The sequence below is a fragment of the Gopherus flavomarginatus genome, chromosome 1 (assembly GCF_025201925.1).
Source record: "Gopherus flavomarginatus isolate rGopFla2 chromosome 1, rGopFla2.mat.asm, whole genome shotgun sequence".
NCBI lineage: Eukaryota > Metazoa > Chordata > Testudines > Testudinidae > Gopherus > Gopherus flavomarginatus.
In genome coordinates, this window is record NC_066617.1 from 209,700,557 (window position 1) to 209,719,477 (window position 18,921).

The window sequence follows — 18,921 nt, forward strand, 5'->3', positions numbered from 1 at the left end:
GAATTTTTTATTTGCAGGACCAGCTGTCCCTGTAAGTACAGCTTCTTAGATGAAAACAAGAAGTTGACACCCCGAAGAGACGTACCATCCTATCCAAAGGTACCATAAGATGCACTTTGTTTTCAGATTATTAATTTATAGAGCATGCCTTCCCATGAGGAGCTGGAATACAATGCATGACTTCCCATCACCCTATAGCTTAATTGTTTAGGTCACTGATTTCCAAACTTTTTCCCACCAAGGACGCCTTTGGCATCTAACTAACTGTTTGGGACCCCTTTCATTTCCTGTACTATTGGAACAACCCTACCAGTATTGGAACACCACTGCCAGCGTGACCTCTCATGCACAGTGTGCGAAAAGTCATGCTGTGCTGAGGATGTCATTTTGAGTACAAAATAGCCTCCTCCATGCAGCAAAAATACCGGATTGCTGTTCTAGCATGTTCCAGCCTTGGCTCAAGAGATGGACCCCCACATGACCCATAGCAAATCCCCCACAGTCACCACTTTGGGAACCACTGGTGTAGATGGAAGGCCTAATCCAAAGACCCTGGAAGCCAATAGAAAGACTCCCTGTCATAAACAGATAAGTAAGAGTTAATAGAACAAAACTGCTTCATATCTCTTTTGCCTGGAAAGGGCTAACAAGAACAGTGAGCCTGGCTGTCACCTGACCCGAGGACCAATCAGAGGACAGGATACTTTCAAATCTTGACGGAGGGAAGTTTTTGTGCTGTGCTGTTAGATTTTGGTGGTTGTTCACTCTGGGGGCTCAGAGGGATCAGATGTGCAACCAGGTTTCTCTCCAATCTCCCTGATACAGTTTCTTATAGATCCAGAATAGTGAGTACTAGATAGATAAAGCGAGTTAGGCTTATGTTTGTTTTCTTTATTTGCAAATGTGTATTTGGCTAAAAGGAGTTCAAATTTGTATTTTGCTGAAAAGATTTTAATTTGTACTTGTATACTTAGGCTAGGAGGGTGTTCCCAGTGTCTATAGCTGAAAGACCCTGTACCTATTCCATTTTAAATTTACAAAGATAATTTTTACTGTTTTTCCTTCTTTAATTAAAAGCTTTTCTTGTTTAAGAACATGATTTTTTTTTTATTCTAGTGAGACCCCAGGGGACTGGGTCTGGATTCACCAGGGAACTGGTGGGGAGAAAGGAGGGAAGAGGGGGAGAGAGGCTGATTTCTCTCTGTGCCAGGATTACTTTCTCTCAGGAAGAGTCTGGGAGGGGGAAAGAGAAGGAGGGAGGAAGGTAAATTGTCCTCTCTGTTTTGTGATTCAAGGAGTTTGAATCACACAGTGATCTTCCAGGGTAACCCAGGGAGGGGAAGCCTGGGAGGGGCAATGGTGAGGGAAAGGGTTTTCTTTCCTTGTGTTAAGATCCAGAGGGACTGGGTCTTGGGGGTCCTCAGGCAAGGTCTTGGGGGGACCAGAGTGTACCAGGCACTGGAATTCCTGGTTGGTGGCAGCGCTACAGGTTCTAAGCTGGTAATTGAGCTTAGAGGAATTCATGCTGGTACCCCATCTTTTGGACGCTAAGGTTCAGAGTGGGGAATTGTACCATGACACTCCCATTGATTTCAATGGGTTTGAAATCCGACCCTCAATGACCTTTAATATTCAGAATCTCATTAATGCTGAAAATGTTACTGGATTCCTGAAATTTGTTGAACATTTAGTGTTCTGTTTTATCTAATGATACTTAGTCTGCAGGCTCAGAGCAAGATTTATTATAGTCTATAACTTTATTCTCTATTCTGTAATGGCGCGTCTACTTTTTTTTCCTCTCAGTGAATTATTTTTCAGTTAAAGTAATTTATGTAGTCCTGGCATCTGTCTCTTGAAAATGGATTTAATGAGCTATAAAATGTCATTTCCATGTTGGCTTTGCTTAAATGTATATGTGTTGTTGACACCACTAACACATGCTTTTTCAAACTGCTCTACATTCCTTTGTTCCACGATATGTAGATGGCAACAATACATTAACTTTTTACCCACTGCTAGAATGCTTGTCTTCTGAGATTAACCATTACTGTTGAGAGCTGCACTAACTGAACACAGTGGTAAGATGTTGTTCCTTTCTGCCTAGAGCCAAAGGCTTTTAACGGTATGGTTTTAGGAGAAGTTTAGGTTTTGTTTGCTCTGTGTGTGACATTTGTTATGGCTTTAAATACTGGATTTGTGTGACCTCAGGCATGTCGCTTGAAACAGATTTGGTAATTACAATGCTGTTATTAATTAATACATCAATATTGCTAATTTAAAGCTGTCTAGCAAAACTCTATAGTACAAATAAAGTATCATGCAAACACAAGATTACTGCCTTCCGGAGATGGAGAATTAATCCTCAAATGTAATTCTTGCTTGAATTAAATAACAATGTAGTGGCCCAGATAATTTCATTTATATTCTCAGTATAGTATACCAAAACTAATTACAGCCAACTATGGTAAGTGGACCAATTAAGCTACTAGGTTGACATATTCCAAGAATATTTTGATCACATTGTCTCAAAAACACAGTTCAGTAGTGGTTGTTAGATACCTTACACATCTCCTAATACTCTAGAATTTTTTACAAATTGCCGGCAATTGTTACCAATCCAGTAACAACCCATAACTGTCATAACTATAAAGGGAAGGGTAACAACCCTCCTGTATACAATACTATAAAATCTCTCCTGGCCAGGGTGAAGATGCTCAAGTAATCTGGCTGACACATGACCCAAAGGACCAATAAGGGACCAGATACTTTCAAATCTTGTGAGGAGGGGGGTAGGCTTTTGTTTGTGCTCTTTGTTTTGTTGTTGTTCGCTCTTGGGACTAAGAGGGACCAGACATCAATCCATGTTCTCCAAATCTTTCTGAACAAGTCTCTCATATTTCAGACTTGTAAGTAACAGCCAGGCAAGGCGTGTTAGTTTATCTTTGTTTTCTCAACTTGTGAATTTTACCTTTGCTAGAGGCTTCAGGAACCAGCGCAGCAAGCGCGTGCCTGGGGTGGCAAGCCACGGGGGGTGGCCTGCCGGTCACTGTGAGAGTGGCAGTCAGGCAGCCTTCAGCAGCATGCCTGCGGGAGGTCCACCAGTCCCGCGGATTCGGCAGCTATTTGGCTGAAGGTACGATGAAAGCGCGAGAGCGGTAGATCACCTGCCGAAACACCGCCAAATCTGTGTCACCAGCAGACTGCCCACAGGCATGCCGCCGAAGGCCGCCTGAATGCCATGCTTGGAGCGGCAAAAAACATAAAGCCGCCCGTGGCTAGAAGGAGGTTTATCCTTGTTTTGTTGTAACTTTGAAACTAAGGCTAGAGGGGGTTCTTCTGGGCTCTTTGAATCTGATTACCCTGTAAAGTTATTTTCCATTCTGATTTTACAGAGATGATTTTTACATTTTCTTTTTAATAAAATCCTTCTTTTAAGAACCTGACTGATTTTTTTCCATTGTCCAAAGACCCAGGGGTTTGGGTCTTTGATCACTTTGTAACCAATTGGTTAGGATATTATTTTCAAGCCTCTCCAGGAAAGGAGGTGTAAGGGCTTGGGAGGATATTTTGGGGGAAAAGGAACTCCAAGTGGTCCTTTCCTGGTTTCTTGTTAAATCACTTGGTGATGGCAGAGTACTAGGTTTTAACCTAAGTTGGTAGAAATAACCTTAGGGGGCTTTCATGCAGGTCCCCACATCTAAACCCTAGAGTTCAGAGTGGGGAAGGAACCCTGACAGGGTCAAATGCTTAAAGTGCTGTGAAAAAAATGTGTGTGTGGGGGAGAGGTCTGTGATCCCCTTCACATCTGCCCGTCCCCTGCCCCCAACCTCCAAATCAATCCTGTCTCCCCAGCCCCACCACCACGACCACCAGCCCTGAGCTGCTGGTCTCCTTCTACTCCCTCCTCCCTTCCCCTTCTGTGAGAACAGTGTCAGCTCCTGAGGGGAGGGGGAAAGAGCCTTGCCTGCTTCCTGCAGAAGCTCTGATTGGCTGCACTTCCGCAGGATGCAGGCAAGCAGGGAAAGCAAGTAATCAGAGGGGCTTTACCCCCAGGGGTACTAAAAATGTGCACCCTGGGTGACCCAGCTTGCTTTTTAGAAATGTTCTTTCCAGGGTCTGTGTCCTGTGCCAGCCCGGCACACTTTAAGTCCTGCTGGAGGTTGAGTTGGATTTTGTTTTGGAGCTCTGAGTACACAATAAGCAACCGCTTTGCTGCCTGGCATCTGATTGAAATGTGGGAACCCTTGAGAAAAACAGCTGTTCAAAATAACAATATAAATCACCTGCAGTTAAATATTTCATCCCCCAAAATATGAAGAATTTAAGATTAAAACCAACAAGAGACGATGCATTTTACCAAACCACGGCTGAGGCACTACATTTTGGAAAATTAATTAATGGTATGCTGGAGAACTTCTGATGAGGGCAGAACACAGCTCCCACAAAGACATGAGGGGAACACAGTAGTGGTTAATAATAGACACTGTCTTTTTGTCCACAGTACATGCTGTCTCAGGAGACCATAGAAGCACTTCGGAAACCAACATTTGACGTCTGGCTGTGGGAGCCCAATGAGGTAATGAGGCAATGAGTAAACAAGTTGTGGTACTTGTGGCTTCTCCCATGACAGCACTGAGACAGTCAGGAAAGCCATCTTCAGTATCTAGCAATGGAAGCCTAGTGAAGGCAATGCGGAAGAAAGATCTGGCCTACACTCAGGAATACCCTCTGTTCATCGACTGGCAGCCAGAAGTCAATGAGGCCACCTGGGTGCTGACCCCAAAGAGTAGAAATGAACATGCAAGGGATTGCACTGTCTGAGCTCATCGTGCTTTATGCCACTTACAAGTAAGGGTGCGCCTCGTTTGCTCAGTCGGTACAAACCCCTGCATGCCATTCTCTACACTAAGGCTATGCCTTCACTGCTTAAAAGGGGGTGTTTTTACATGGCGATAGCTAACTCGAGCTAGCTATAATCCTAGTGGAGACAAGGCAACATAGTTCTTACCTTCATGCAGTTAGTCAAGATAAACCCCAGGTGGAGGGCATAGGGATGACCTCACCTAGCTAGACAGAGGTAAACACTACCTGTGCCTTCACTCCACTAGGATTTTACAGCAAGATAAACATACCTTTTTTGCAATGAAGACATAGCCTTTGAGTATGTCTATGCAATTAAAAACCCAGGGTTGTCCCATGCCAGCTGACTCAGGCTCATAGGGCTCAGGGACTGTTTAATTGAGGTGTACGCATTCAGCCTCGGGCATGAGCCCAGGCTCTAGGACTCAGCAAGGTGGGAGGGTCCCAGAGCTCAAGCTCCAGCCTAAGCCCAAATGTCTACATTGCAATTAAACAGCCCCTTACCCTGAGCCCTCTGAGCCCAAGTCAGCTGGCACTGGCCAGGCATGAGCATCTAATTGCAGTGTAGACATATCCTTAGAGGTCAACACCTGGCTAGCCACACCAATTGCTGGATCAGTGCTATTCCCAAAGGTAGATGAGGCCAAAAATATCCATTCAAGAAAGTTTTGTTTTTTCCTTTTCAGATCCTCTTACCTTACCTCAGGTTTTAAGTTGAAATTTGCTGTTTTAAACACGGAATTGGTGGATCTGGGTAATATGCCTGAAATCTAATTCTTTACTGAGTGAATCATTTTGGAGTGCAATAATTTTTGCTCCCTAAAGGTGCCAAATTGATTGTCCTTATTATAGAATTCCTTGTTTGTTTCTTCATAGTCCAAATATTGGTAATGTCATTCAAGGACAAGTGCAACAAAGTTAATGCCAGCCAGTGTTTTTTCATGTCATCTAGTATGAGTGAGTCTATGCCTATTCAGCAAAGCACTTAAATACATGCTTAACTTTAGGCAAGTGATCAATCCCACTGAAATCAATGACACTACTTACCTGCTCAATATTAAACAAGTAATTTAGGTGCTGTGCTGAATCAGGGCCTGGGTGCAGACATTTATTTGTATGCTCCTGTACAGGGATGTTAGTGTGCAATACATTCAGAGGAGATGCAAATCTAAGTGCACAGCATATTATTATTTATTAATTATTAATCATCATCATCTATGTTTTGGAAGCTCCTAGGGGCCCCATTGTGCCAACTGCTGTACAAACACAAAGGAAGAGGATGCCCCTTTTGTGGAAAGTTATAATGTGAAACATGATTCAACCAGTGGATGTAACAAATGATAGCACGGAAAGGGAGAAGAAGGACGTACCTAGATCAATACAATAGCAACAAAAAAAAGGAGAGAGAGTGGAGTTGCAAACTTGCAGCACAAATTACATCTTCAGGGAAGTGTTATGCAAACAGGAGCCATTCTGCTTCAAAAATGATGAACATATTCCATGGCTAAGCAAATTTCCAAAGATTAAAAAAACCCAATATGAATAATGTTCTTCATTCAGTTTATTTGTTAACATGCTTCCAGTTGGTAGGACTAACTGGAGGACTTTTATGTGGTTCAGAGTTCATTCTCCTGTTGGTTGTTCGAATATATGGCCATGCACATTCACATAGAAGGTAACAGAATTTTCACCACACGCTTCTTGCCTGTTTGAGGGAGATTCTTTATGGTTATTTTTTTTCCAGGCACCTATAGTTAAGCATCAAAGTCATTTACTAGTCAGGCAAAATGACTTACCCACCATCTTTCAAATATCTAGCCTGTGATGTCTTTACTGCCCTAAGAATTACAACATGCCAGGTGGATCATAAAAATGTTGGCAGATTGTTTAGCAGACCATTAATAAAGAGTAGGACTAGGGAAAAAAGCATTATCCATGGATTTTTGTACACTGAAGCACAGTATTTTAACAGCATAACTCATTCATCGTAATGGGAACCATTACATTGTGGCATGCACACTGATAGCATGAGGATATGGAGATTAGGAACATACCATATGTGGGATTTAGGCTCAGAAACAATCACACAAACCACTGTGAGCACAATACCATATGGTAATGTCTGTTGACATTTTCACCCTTTTGACTCTGTTTATGTTTACATGAACGATTTCAATTATGTTAACACTTACTTAACAGTAAGTGGTGGTTTATGTGCCTGATTTTGAGCAAGTGGGTTATAAATCACTATGCTAGAATGTAACCAGTGCGTAAGGCAATAATGTAATGGTTTGGTGTATAGTATTTCATCAGCCCACCTGGAGAATCTCTTGCTCCCTGAGGAATATATGACACTATAATCATATTTTGTCCAGTGGGGCTAAAACCTAACCTTCTCTTATGCAGTAGTAAGTGGGGTGTTAGTTCCTTGTTCCCTTCTAAAGCAGCTTACCAGATCAATCCTGAGTACAGTCGAGCTACATGCAGAAGGAGGACAAAGAAACGAGGTGACCACTTTCTGTTTGGATGTATGGAGCTGCTCAGGAGATAGGGCGCACTCATAAATTGACTTCCTGCCCACACTGAGTATCTCTGTGAATCTGTTGCCCCGTCTCTCCCCAGACAGGGCTAGCAGACTATCAGAAGTTATTGCAGCCATAGGGCTGTAAATACCTCACAAGGAGCTTCCCCATGGAGATTGAGAGGAACCAGAATGGCTCCTCACTCCAAGCCTTTAATGCTCATGTCTTTGGAGAGGGGTACTATGCTGCATATATATTTTTAAGCCCACGTTACTCCTTACATCCTTGAACTGGTCCATAAAGGTCAGTATCTTTTTCAAATCTCTCCTCAAAAGCCACCTCTTCCACATTGCTGACAATGTATCTGCCAATAGATGATGCCTAAGCTCATCCCTGAAGGGAAGGAAAGGAAGGAAAGAAGCTTACATTAACAAATCATATGTGAAAATTGTATATGTTTTCAGTGTTGTCAACCCCAAATGTTCAAAAATCATAACGCCCTCCCAAATCATGAGATTTTTAAATTAATAAATGGAGGAGGAGGGATGTTATTTTCCTTCTGGCTTAACTGCCATCCCCAAGGTTCTCATGTTTTCACCTGATTCCAGGGGCTGGGGCTTTAAGAAAAACTCCAAATATTGTGAGACTCACTATAAAATCACAAAGACTAGTCAACGCTGTATTTTAGTATTTCCTTCTCCCCCACATTTTGTTTGCCACTTTTCTTCTTTGATCCCAGTCCTGCAAGCTATTCCATGCTGACAAACCCCTGTGCTCAATGAGTTAAATGGGGCTCTGTGTCAGCATCACTGTGTCCCTTCCGCCACTCCACCCACCGATCACCAGCTAGTAGAATCAGGGCCTTAGACTGTAAACTCTTCAGGATAAGGTGTGTGTCTACATCTGTGTACAGTCCCTTGTACAGTGGAGCTCTGATCCATATTTGGCCTCCGGGTGCTATCACAATGAGTAATTGAACATGAATAATGTGCCAGCTTTTCAAAAGTACTCATCATCCAGCACCTCCTCAAGGGAGCTTCTCATTAACCTTAATGGAGCTTCTGGGTCTATATTTGCAGATCTTGCCACTTCATTTAGGTGCCTCAACTGAAGCTGAGCACTTGAAAATCTGGCCCAATTATAATAACCTGTAAACTGGCAAATTGGTTAAGCAGGGGTTGGGACTAGTTGTGTAGCATCTCCATAATGTCATCATCCAGGCCCAAACTGTGACAGCCAGATATAAAATATATAATAGATGTGTAGTATTTATAAATTAAAATTTTTCTGTCAATACTAAAAGTTTGAATTTTCTGAATTTTGTATCTGCAGAATTTCAACCATAATGTTGTCATTTTGCATCAGATTTCCCTTATTTTATTATAAACGACTGGGATCCTGTACTGAACCAAAAGATTTAATTTGCCAAGATCCAAATATATGCCTGCTAAATAGTTGCACTAGATGCAGTTAAATCATTAAGGAAAATAAAGCTCAGAAAATGTGAAGTATGCTGCTTGTTTCATTAGCAAAAAGTGAAGTGGAATGCAGGTCAAGTTGAATAAATTGAACTTTATTAAACCTTGTGTCCTGCTCTGTCCATGCGGCTGAGGAGGTTCCAACCAACCTCCCTGCATTGTCTGTTCTACTGGTGTCTCATCTATAACAGTACCTCCAGGGAACATGGGCCCTCTGACTCAAGTTCTACTGATAATGATGCCCTGCTTTCAATTTCTTAAGAACATAAGAACGGCCATACTGGGTCAGACCAAAGGTCCATCTGACCCAGTATCCTGTCTTCTGATGGTGGCCAATGCCAGTTGTCCCAGAGTGAATGAACAGAACAGGTAATCATCAAATGAACTATCCCCTGTCGCCTGTTCCCAGCTTTTGGCAAACAGAGGCTAGGGACACCATCCCAGGGCTGTCCAGAGGGGGTGGCAAGTGGGGAAATTTGCCCCGGGCCCCGCAGGGGCCCCGCGAGCCCTGACCCAGCGGCGGTCCGGGTCTTTGATGGTATTTTGATGGCGGGGGGCCCTTCAGCGCAGCTGAAGACCTGGACCGCCACCAGGTGAGTACAAGCACTGCAGCTCCCCTGCTTTTCCCCAGGCCCCCTAAATCCTCTGGGCAGCCCCGCCCATCCTGGCTAATAGCCATTGATGGACCTATCCTCCACAAACTTACCTAGTTCTTTTTTGAACCCTGTTATAGTCTTGGCTTTCACAACATGCTCTCGTCTTCACATAAAATGTTCTACCTTGTTAACTAAAATCCTAGCATGAGTGCAGTCATATTGATGATTTATGCTGGTATAGCTATACCAGTATGGGAAGGGAAATAAGCTGCACTGGCACTTTATACCATTATAACTGCATCTACACTAGCAGCTGTACAGGTATAACTATTTTGGTAATAAATCACAACCTTAACTGACAAAATTATACCAGTTCAACTTTTCAGTGTAGACCAGGCTTAAATCTTTGTTTCAGTAACAGGCTTTGTTTTGTTTGTTTGTTTTTTAATGTATCAAACAATATGTTCTGGCCTTGGGTGCCAGGGAACCAAGCATAATGCTGTAAAGCAAAATTGTGATGGTATTATCTGAGCACCCATCAGTCTTCTGAGATTTTTCTTGCAGTTTTGCGAGGAAACCTTTTTTATTCACATTGGAACGACCCAAAGCCAGCCATAATGGAATTTTACTAAACATGTTATTAAATTAAATATGAGCTGACAAACATAGGAAATTTCACTAAAGCAATTTTTCCGGGAAGCTATGCATGCCTAAAAAATAGGGCCTTAAAATTCAAATATCTCTTACGACATATTTATAACATTATTCCAGTGTCACTATAATTGAGATGCAAAAACTGGGTCAGGTAGTCTTACACCAAGACCTAAGTAGCATATAAATAAGTTATTTTCTATAATATTTCCAGACACAACAAAATCTAGACTTGCAAGGCATAGCTGATCTAGTTGTGTTCTGTTCTGAAAACACAAATGAATGTCTATGCTGTTCTCTTAAACAATATTTTGCCTTTGCTTTTTAGTATTCATAGATACACAGTTATGGAAGGGAATATGCACAAACCTGCTGTAATTTTGTAATTTTACAGTCTAAGGGGTTTTTTTTATCTGTTTAGTCTATTGAGGATACTTGATTTGTAAAAAATTCCAGGAAGTCACACATGAACTAGATGTGCCCACTTATCTAGAATGCACTCTACCTCCAGCCACTCTTTTCTTCTGTTGTCATATTTCTATGCAGTTGGGTCCTAATACAAAGTCCATTGAAGTCAATGGAAAGGCCATCATTGACTTCAATGGGCTCTGAATCAGGCCCACAAACCAGTTCCATTAGCAAAACCAAATTACTTCTTCATGAGGTGATATAGTTTTGATTTTCATGAGCAATGATCACTAAGGAGCTCTGGGATGAATTAGGGCCCAATCCAAATCATATTGAAGTCAATAGAAGGTTGTATTTTGTCTTCAGTGGGCTTTGGATCTGGTCCTTAGTGAACTGGTTTTGATCTTGCAATCTTTGAACAGCTTTGTTTCATGATTAACAGTAGGGCTCCATTAGACATTAGTGTTTGTAATGTGAAGATTTACATTACATTGTACTTTGTGCTTTATAAACAACAGTGATTAAAACAATATCCTGTCTATTCATCTTACAGATGCTGAGTTGTTTGGAACATATGTACCATGATCTCGGATTGGTGAAAGACTTTAATATCAACCCCATCACACTGAAGAGATGGTTGGTAAGTATTTCTTTAAAATTCCCAGTATTTGTGATTTTTAAAATACAGCCCCGAATCCTGCAAACACTTCCTCATGACATTAACTTTATTCAAATGCATAATCCCACTAAAGGCAGTGGAACTACTCACACGTTTAAAGTTAAGCACTTGTCCCAATGTTTGCATGATCAGATGACATGTTTTAGAATAGCTCTGTATTTGTTTACTTAATTCTTGATTCTGAGCTTTCTGTGGACTCACTGCAGCCAAATTTATTCCTTGAGTAACTCAATTGTTAACATAGAAAAAATGGATTAACACAGGATGCTTCAAGGCTAGATACTAGGTACAGTGTTTAATATTAATGATCTGAAAAGGAAAGTGAATAGCGAGGTGGCAAAATTTACAGATGAGACAAAGTTATATAAATTAGTCAGGACTAGGTAGACTGAAGAACTTCAGAGAGACCTAAATAAATGAATTGGCAAATGAAATTCAGTGTCAATAAATTCAAAGTAATACACATTGGAGGGAAAAAATTAAGCTACTAGTATGCTTTAAAAGGTTCTAAATTAGATGTGTCACCTTAGGAAAATATCCTGGGTGTTATTGCAGACAGTTCAATGAAGACCTCTGCAAAATGTGCTGCGGTGGTCAAAAGAGTTAACAGAATATTAGAATTCCTAAGGATTGGGATGGAGAATAACACAGAAAATAGTATGGTGCCATTATGTGAATCAATGATGTGACCTCATTTGGAATACCTTGGGTAGTACTGGTCACTGTATCTCAAAAAGGATATTGCAGAATTAAAGAGGTTTCAGAGAAGGGTCACCAGAATGATTAGAGTACATTCTATTAAATTAAAAGTGGTAAATTCAAAATAGAAAATGCAATGCATAATTAGACTCTGGAACTCATTGCCACAGAAAGTTGTTGAGACCAGGAATTTAACAAGATTCAGAAAGAGATCAGACACATATAGATATCAATAATACCCAGAGTTATCACGATAAATACTAAGACATTTTTTTTGGAAGAGACATATCATCTCATGTTTCAGGGTTTAAGCCAATCTCTAACATTATAAATGAGGTAGATCTGATGTGGGGGGGCAGATTATCCCACATTTCCCTGTGGGGTTCTTACATTTTCCTCTGAAGCATCTGGTACTAGATGGACGTTGGGTTTGATCCTGTATCAGTGGCACTGGAACAGTTTTTGGAGTGGGGGTGCTGAGCTGCACCCCACTTTCTCTGTCTGTGTCCCTCACCGCCCCCTAGAGCTGGGGCCGAGAGCAAGGCCATGGCTCCGGAAAGGGGAGGACGCAGACAGAGGTAAGGCAGCAGAGGCTGAGGCCAGAGATAGGGGCAGTGGTGGATCCTCAGGCATGGAGCCAGTGGCTGGAACCCCGCATGCGGGGCCTGTTGCCAGGAGCCTGGGACCGGCAGCGTCCCCGCACCCCTACTTCCCACACCTATGTCAAGTATGGCATTTTCTGTGTTCCTATATTATACATTGGTTTAGCTTGAAATTACTAGTACTGGAAGTGATTTGACTCACGATACCTCTGTGTGAGGGCTGTTTGACTGTTTTTCACAAACACGGCTTGCCCCTGCACTTCTATGCACAGCAGAAAATGTACTGCCTTTTAAGTGCATGTCACGTAGCATGTTGCTCTGCAGGATTATATCATTTTTGTCTGGAGGATGCAATGAAAACTATTTGATTGCTCTTTCTCTGGCCAAAAGTAGTAAATGTCGGTAAAATGGCACTAGCTGCAAGAATGATTCAAGGACTGGAAAACATGCTTTCCTGTGAGAGACTTAAGGAGATGAATTTAGTTATCTTACTGAAAAAAAATTCAAGAGGTGACTTGAGTGTGATCTATAAGGATCTAAACAGAAGCTTTCTGGTAGTGAGTAGGTCTTTAAACTATTAGAGAAAAACATAACAAGAGCCTGCGGCTGAAAGGTGAAGCTAGAAATTCAAACTGGAAATAAGGTGCAGATTTTTAAGAGTGAGGGTGTTTAACCATTGGGACAACTTACCTAGCAATGTAGTGGATTCTCCATCACCTGAAATCTTTAAAACAGGATTGGCTGTCTTTTTAAGGTACACTCTTGTTCAACCACAAATTGTCGAGCAAAATTCAGGAATTACGGGGTGACATTCTATGGCCTGTGTTATACAGGAGGTCAGATTAGATGATCACAATGGTCCCTTTTGACATTAAAAACTATGAATCTGTGCCACCTACAATATGTGTAGAGATGCGTTCACATCAGTTCAAATTTCCATGAGTAATTCAAAGTGCTACCATTAATAGTTAATACAATCTCATTCTGAACCATGTGTGTGGCTCCTTGTATATTCTATAAAAATCTGAGTGTTACAAAAATTCCTTTGCAAATATTGGCTTTTCAAAAAGGGATAATATAGTACCTACTTCCAGGTGCTGATATTTTCCCAAAGACTACAGTGTGCTTAGGGTTGAACTCAGGTGGACAAAAAGAGCTACCTCACTTTACTTGAACATTTCCTTTCTCAGTCCCACATTCACCTGCCTTAAAAATACCACCGAGAAACTGAGGAACAAGATGATTATTGCAACCAAATATTTTTAATAGCTCAACATAAAGGGCTGATGCAACTTCCGAATCAGGAATCACATTTAATGTTCTGACTTCCACTGATCAATGCATGCATTACAATCATGTTACCTTGCACAATGAATGTGTATGCAGGAGCGCTGCCAGCCTTTTTGACGCCTTAGGCAGCGGACGGTCTAGCCCCCGAAATACCCACGATGACCGGGGCGGCGGCTGCCCCCCAAATGTTAGCGCCCCAGGCAACCGCTTAGCTTGCCTAATGGGTTGTGCCGGCCCTGTATGTATGACCCACATTTCAGTGCAGAAGTTGTATGAGATGATGTTTATAACATTAGAGGAGATCATCAACATATAATTTTTAAAGTTATTTTCAAAAGTCCTTCTCTACTGAAATAGAAGTCAAACAACACAGACCTGGTTTTTCAGAAGTGCTGAGCTTTCCCAGCTCCCATTGACTCCAGCTGGAGGTTTGGATGCTTAGAACATCTGAAAAATCAAGCCCAAGAACAAGCGGCTTGATCCTGCAGGGTGCTGAGGACTCTGGTCGTGATCCAGCAATGCACTTAGACTCAGTTTAACTTTAAGAATGTGTGTAATCCCACATGTGGCGCAATGGGGCTAGTCCCATGCTTAAAGTTAAGCACATGCTGGAGGCCAGAGTGCTGAGCACCTTGCAAAATCAAGCCCTAAGTGTGTGGAGCTCAGTAGTGCTGGTGATGATTGACTGTCTGGTAAGATGACTTTAATGTATATTTGTAACTTAAATAAATATTACATTCTTGCCTTTGAAGACCTGAGGGTTGACATTCAGATTATGTCACAAATGAGTTTTGTGGCCTCTGTATATTCCTAAGTGAGCCTTTGTCCCCAGCACAGTTTGGCACAGCAGGTGTCTGCTCAGGAGAGATGCAAGACCAGAGCACGTGTTGTGCATCAGGACTGGGAAAGCTTGCTATTGCCTGCCTATTCTACTGGGTGAGGCAGATAACAAAGAGGGGGACTACTGACAATCTCTGGCCTCATATTGCTCATGTGGCTGGGGAAGGAATGCCCCCTGGTGCTTTTCAGTGACTTCATTAGATGGTTCAGGGATTCTGTTAATGAAATCTTCATAGGGAGCCATATCTAGTTCTCCTCAGCCAAAAGCAGGAGGGTGCTGTTGCAGGGCTGTGTGTTGTGATTTCTGAAGGGGCGAAAGTGGAGAATGATGTGGGGCTCATATGTCTCACATAGCGACGTGCAGGGCCTCAAGGGAAAGTGGGAAGTGCATGGACTCAGATCTTTCCATTCAGAAACAACTCTATAGTCATTAACTGTTTTACTCCCTCTTTTTGTAGCTGTGTATTCATGACAATTACAGAAACAACCCGTTCCATAATTTTCGGCACTGCTTCTGTGTGACTCAGATGATGTACAGTATGATCTCACTCTGCAATCTCCAGGTGTGTCTCTAGTTTGTCCACATAGCTATCTGTATTTCCGCTTCTATCACCAGATAAATATTCATCCACTAAGCATCATAAAACCCAAGACATTTTCCTTCCAAAAAGGACCATGATTTTGTTTGTACATGACTCATTAATTTATTGAAAGCAAGCAAGAAACTTTAGGAAACCTAACTATAATTGGTTATAGTGCAAAGAAAGGCTGGTCAATGGTTGGGGAACTAGCCTAGGGCTTGGGAGACCTGGATTCAAGTCCCTGTTCTGCCTCAGATTTCCTGTGTGACCTTGAGCAAGGCCCTTACCCTCTCTGTGGCTCAGTTCTCCGCCGGTAAAACTGAGATAATAGCATTGCCCTACCTCACAGGGGTGTTGTGAAAATAAATACATTACAACTGTGAGATGCTCAAATATGACAGTAATGGAGGCCATGTAAGTACCGAAGATAGGTAGGACGTGTCTTAAAAGTTTAGACAAGTATCCATAAGCATAAGAGCTTTACCAGAAATGACCTAAACTTATGGAAACTCTCAGCCTTGGATAGTCCCATGCTGGCTCCATCCCCATGAAACAAGTCCGAGCTCCTTCAGTGGAAAGCCATGCAGGAGCCCTCCCTTCTCTCTCCCTTTCACCAGAAGCAGCAGCTGAGGACAGGACCCAGTAGTGTCTCCACTGAGTGCTCCTTCACACTCCACTCATTCTGGCTCTTCCCAAGTACTTGTGTCCCAGACTACACCATCACCTTCTAAAGCCCCTGAGCCAATTAAACCTTGTGCCTGCCTGTGCTCCATCAGGGCATTCTGGGGAACATGTACCAGGGAAACTCTAGACTCTCTGAAAGCTTGACAAGAGCTGCAGCACCAATGGCCACTACAAAGGCAAAGCTGCCACCTAAGGAAGGAAGGAGTTTTACAGTCTTCCTCAAAAGAGGATCTGCCGCTGTAGATAAGTGGTTGGGCTGTTCACAGGACGTGGCGAAGAGACTTAATGAACAGATCCAACCATAAAAAGGAGGTTGTGTTTTGTTCTGAAATAAAAAATGTTTCCAGTGAGTTCTTATTTCACCCTGATTGGTTCATCTACATCTAATTATAATGAGAACCTATAGTCCTCGATTATATGAAAAGTCATTATTTAAATCTATGAATAAAATGCTCAGTCATTTCAGAGACTTTCATTTAGTCATCTAGGCTCAAATCAGCAAAGCACTTAAGCACATGCTTAACATTAGGAAAGTGACAGAGTAATCCCATGGAGACAAGGGATAGTCCAAGGTGCTGCACCCCTAGAGCTCTCACTAACTTCTTTGGGATTTGTGAGCACTCAACACCTCTGAAAATCAACAAGACAGCTGGATGACTGGCATTCCCCATGGAATGAATTAAGCTTTAGTTATAATATAATAGAACCCTACAAATAGGAAGACTAGAAAACATCTCCTTCTCTCATCCTGTCAAAGATATCAGTGATCCAGGGATGTAGTAAAATGCCAGATTTCCAGACAGTACACCTCTAACCCGTTATAATGCCACCCGATATAACACAAATTCAGAAATAACACGGTAAAGCAGTGCTCTGGGTGGGGGGGCAGGGCTGCGCACTACAGCGGATCAAATCAAATTCGATATAACGTGGTTTCACCTATAACGTGGTAAGATTTTTGGCTCTCAAGGACAGCATTATATTGAGGTAGAGGTGTAGTTGTGACTGAAGTATATCTTTCAGAGGGGTAGCTGTGTTAGTCTGTATCAGCAAAAACAACGAGGAGTCCTTGTGGCACCTTAGAGACTAACAAATTTATTTGGGCATAAGCTTTCGTGGGCTAGAACCCACTTCATCAGATGCATGGAGTGAAAAATACAAGAGCAGGTATAAATACATGAAAGAATGGGGGTTGCTTTACCAAGTGTGAGGTCAGTCTAACAAGATAAATTAATTAACAGCAGGATACCAAGGGAGGAAAAACAACTTTTCAAGTGGTAAGAGAGTGGCCCATTACAAACAGTTGACAAGAAGATGTGAGTAACAGTAGGGAGAAATTAGTATTGAGGAAATTGAATTTAGGTTTTGTAATGACCCAACCACTCCCAGTCTTTATTCAGGCCTAATCTGATGGTATCCAATTTGCAAATTAATTCCAGTTCTGCAGCTTCACGTTGGAGTCTGGTTTTGAATTTTTTCTTTTGCTGAAGAATTACCACTTTTAGGTCTGTTATTGAGTGACTAGAGAGACTGAAGTATATCTGACCTTCAACAGCCCAAGGGCAGGCCTCTTTGATTTTAATCTCAAATTTAGGTCTCCCCATTTAAATTGACCAAGAAGTAGAAAAAAAACATCAAGTTAAAGTTGTCTCTTCCTTGTCACTACTTCTCCAGAAGACCCCCAAATCACAGCTCAAAGAAAGAGTGCTTATTAAAGCTGGAAGAACCATTCGCAATGTATTAATGTAACCCTTTCCCTGAATGCAGGTAGTCTGACATTTGTATGAATTTGGGGCCTGGTCAAAATCCCAGTGAAGTGACTTTCATGGTCTTATGAATTGAGACTTCATTCACTATATAAAATATTTCAACAAATGTTTTCTGCAAACTAGATTCAGCCTATGGATTCCTCATGAACCACTCACTGAAAATATTGCTTTGCATATTCTATGTTCATGATTCAGATTTATTCTGTATGGTCATCTTAGCCAGATGTATTTTTCCCTCACTGGATGACCTAACATTTTGAAACTGTTTTCACTTCCACACAAAACAAATTTAGTTTCACTCAGAACCACATTTTGTTCCATGGTAAAATGAATCCCAGGTACTGGCAAGAATTTGTGTTCTTGTGGATATTCATATGAGCAAAACTGCTTCCACAAACATTCATCCTGTTTGGAAGTTGCTGAAATGTTTATGAAAAAATTTCCTCACTCTCTTCCCATCTCTAGTTAGTGTGAAAGATAATGGTATGTAAATTGTCTTCCAACCCTCCCTCAGCTAGTGTAGACACTGGAATGATTTCTAAAGGCCTGAGTATTAACATCTTTGTGCTTTAAAACATAATACAGACAAAATTCCACTGACCTCCTCCAAACTGCTTCTATTTCCTGCGTCAAAGCCAAATCTGAGTCATTTGTTGCTGCAATGAACAGTGGAATCTTCTTTCTTATCTGCAGTACATTTAATTAATGAATAATGGTTAATTTTACCCAGATGATTTGTTTTTCTGAAATGTGAATGTGTTAGGAGGAAAAAAAGTATAGAAATTGTGAGACACTATATTGTTATTTTTTTCTATTGCAGGAGAAATTTCCCCAAGTTGATATCTTAATTCTAATGACTGCCGCAGTATGCCATGATTTGGATCATCCAGGATACAACAACACGTATGTGTGCCCTTTATTTTTTGTTCCTTTCAAATATATTGGGAAAACAATGCAGATCAGCATTTTCTTCTCACGTCCAGAGCAGAGAGTAGGGCAGCTGAGTAGTAAATTACCCACAATGCTCTGCTATCATGATCAAACACTGACAAGGACAGAGCTACCACTGGTTAGGCCAGGGGTAGGCAACCTATGGCACGTGTGCCGAAGAACCAAAATGTCACTCTTTCAAGAACTTTCAATGTCACTCACACTGCCTGGGTCCTGGCCACCAGTCCAGGGGGCTCTGCATTTTAATTTAATTTTAAATAAAGCTTCTTAAACATTTTAAAAACCTTATTTACTTTACATACAACAATAGT

The 18,921-nt window shown here is 41.6% G+C and overlaps 2 protein-coding genes across 6 annotated transcripts in view; both read left to right on the top strand.

The window, feature by feature from the left end:
* The window catches only part of PDE9A (phosphodiesterase 9A), a 91,752-nt gene that overhangs the window by 60,937 nt on the left and 11,894 nt on the right, over nt 1-18,921 (top strand). For all 5 annotated transcript variants that reach the window (XM_050936611.1, XM_050936610.1, XM_050936612.1 and 2 more), the window contains 5 exons: nt 18-99; nt 4,502-4,576; nt 11,069-11,155; nt 15,084-15,188; nt 18,480-18,562. In XM_050936611.1, the coding sequence (XP_050792568.1) occupies nt 18-99; nt 4,502-4,576; nt 11,069-11,155; nt 15,084-15,188; nt 18,480-18,562 (432 nt within the window). The remainder of the gene's footprint in view (nt 1-17; nt 100-4,501; nt 4,577-11,068; nt 11,156-15,083; nt 15,189-18,479; nt 18,563-18,921) is intronic.
* Nucleotides 1-18,921, top strand: part of PKNOX1 (PBX/knotted 1 homeobox 1) — a 284,239-nt gene that overhangs the window by 52,040 nt on the left and 213,278 nt on the right. The window lies entirely within an intron of this gene.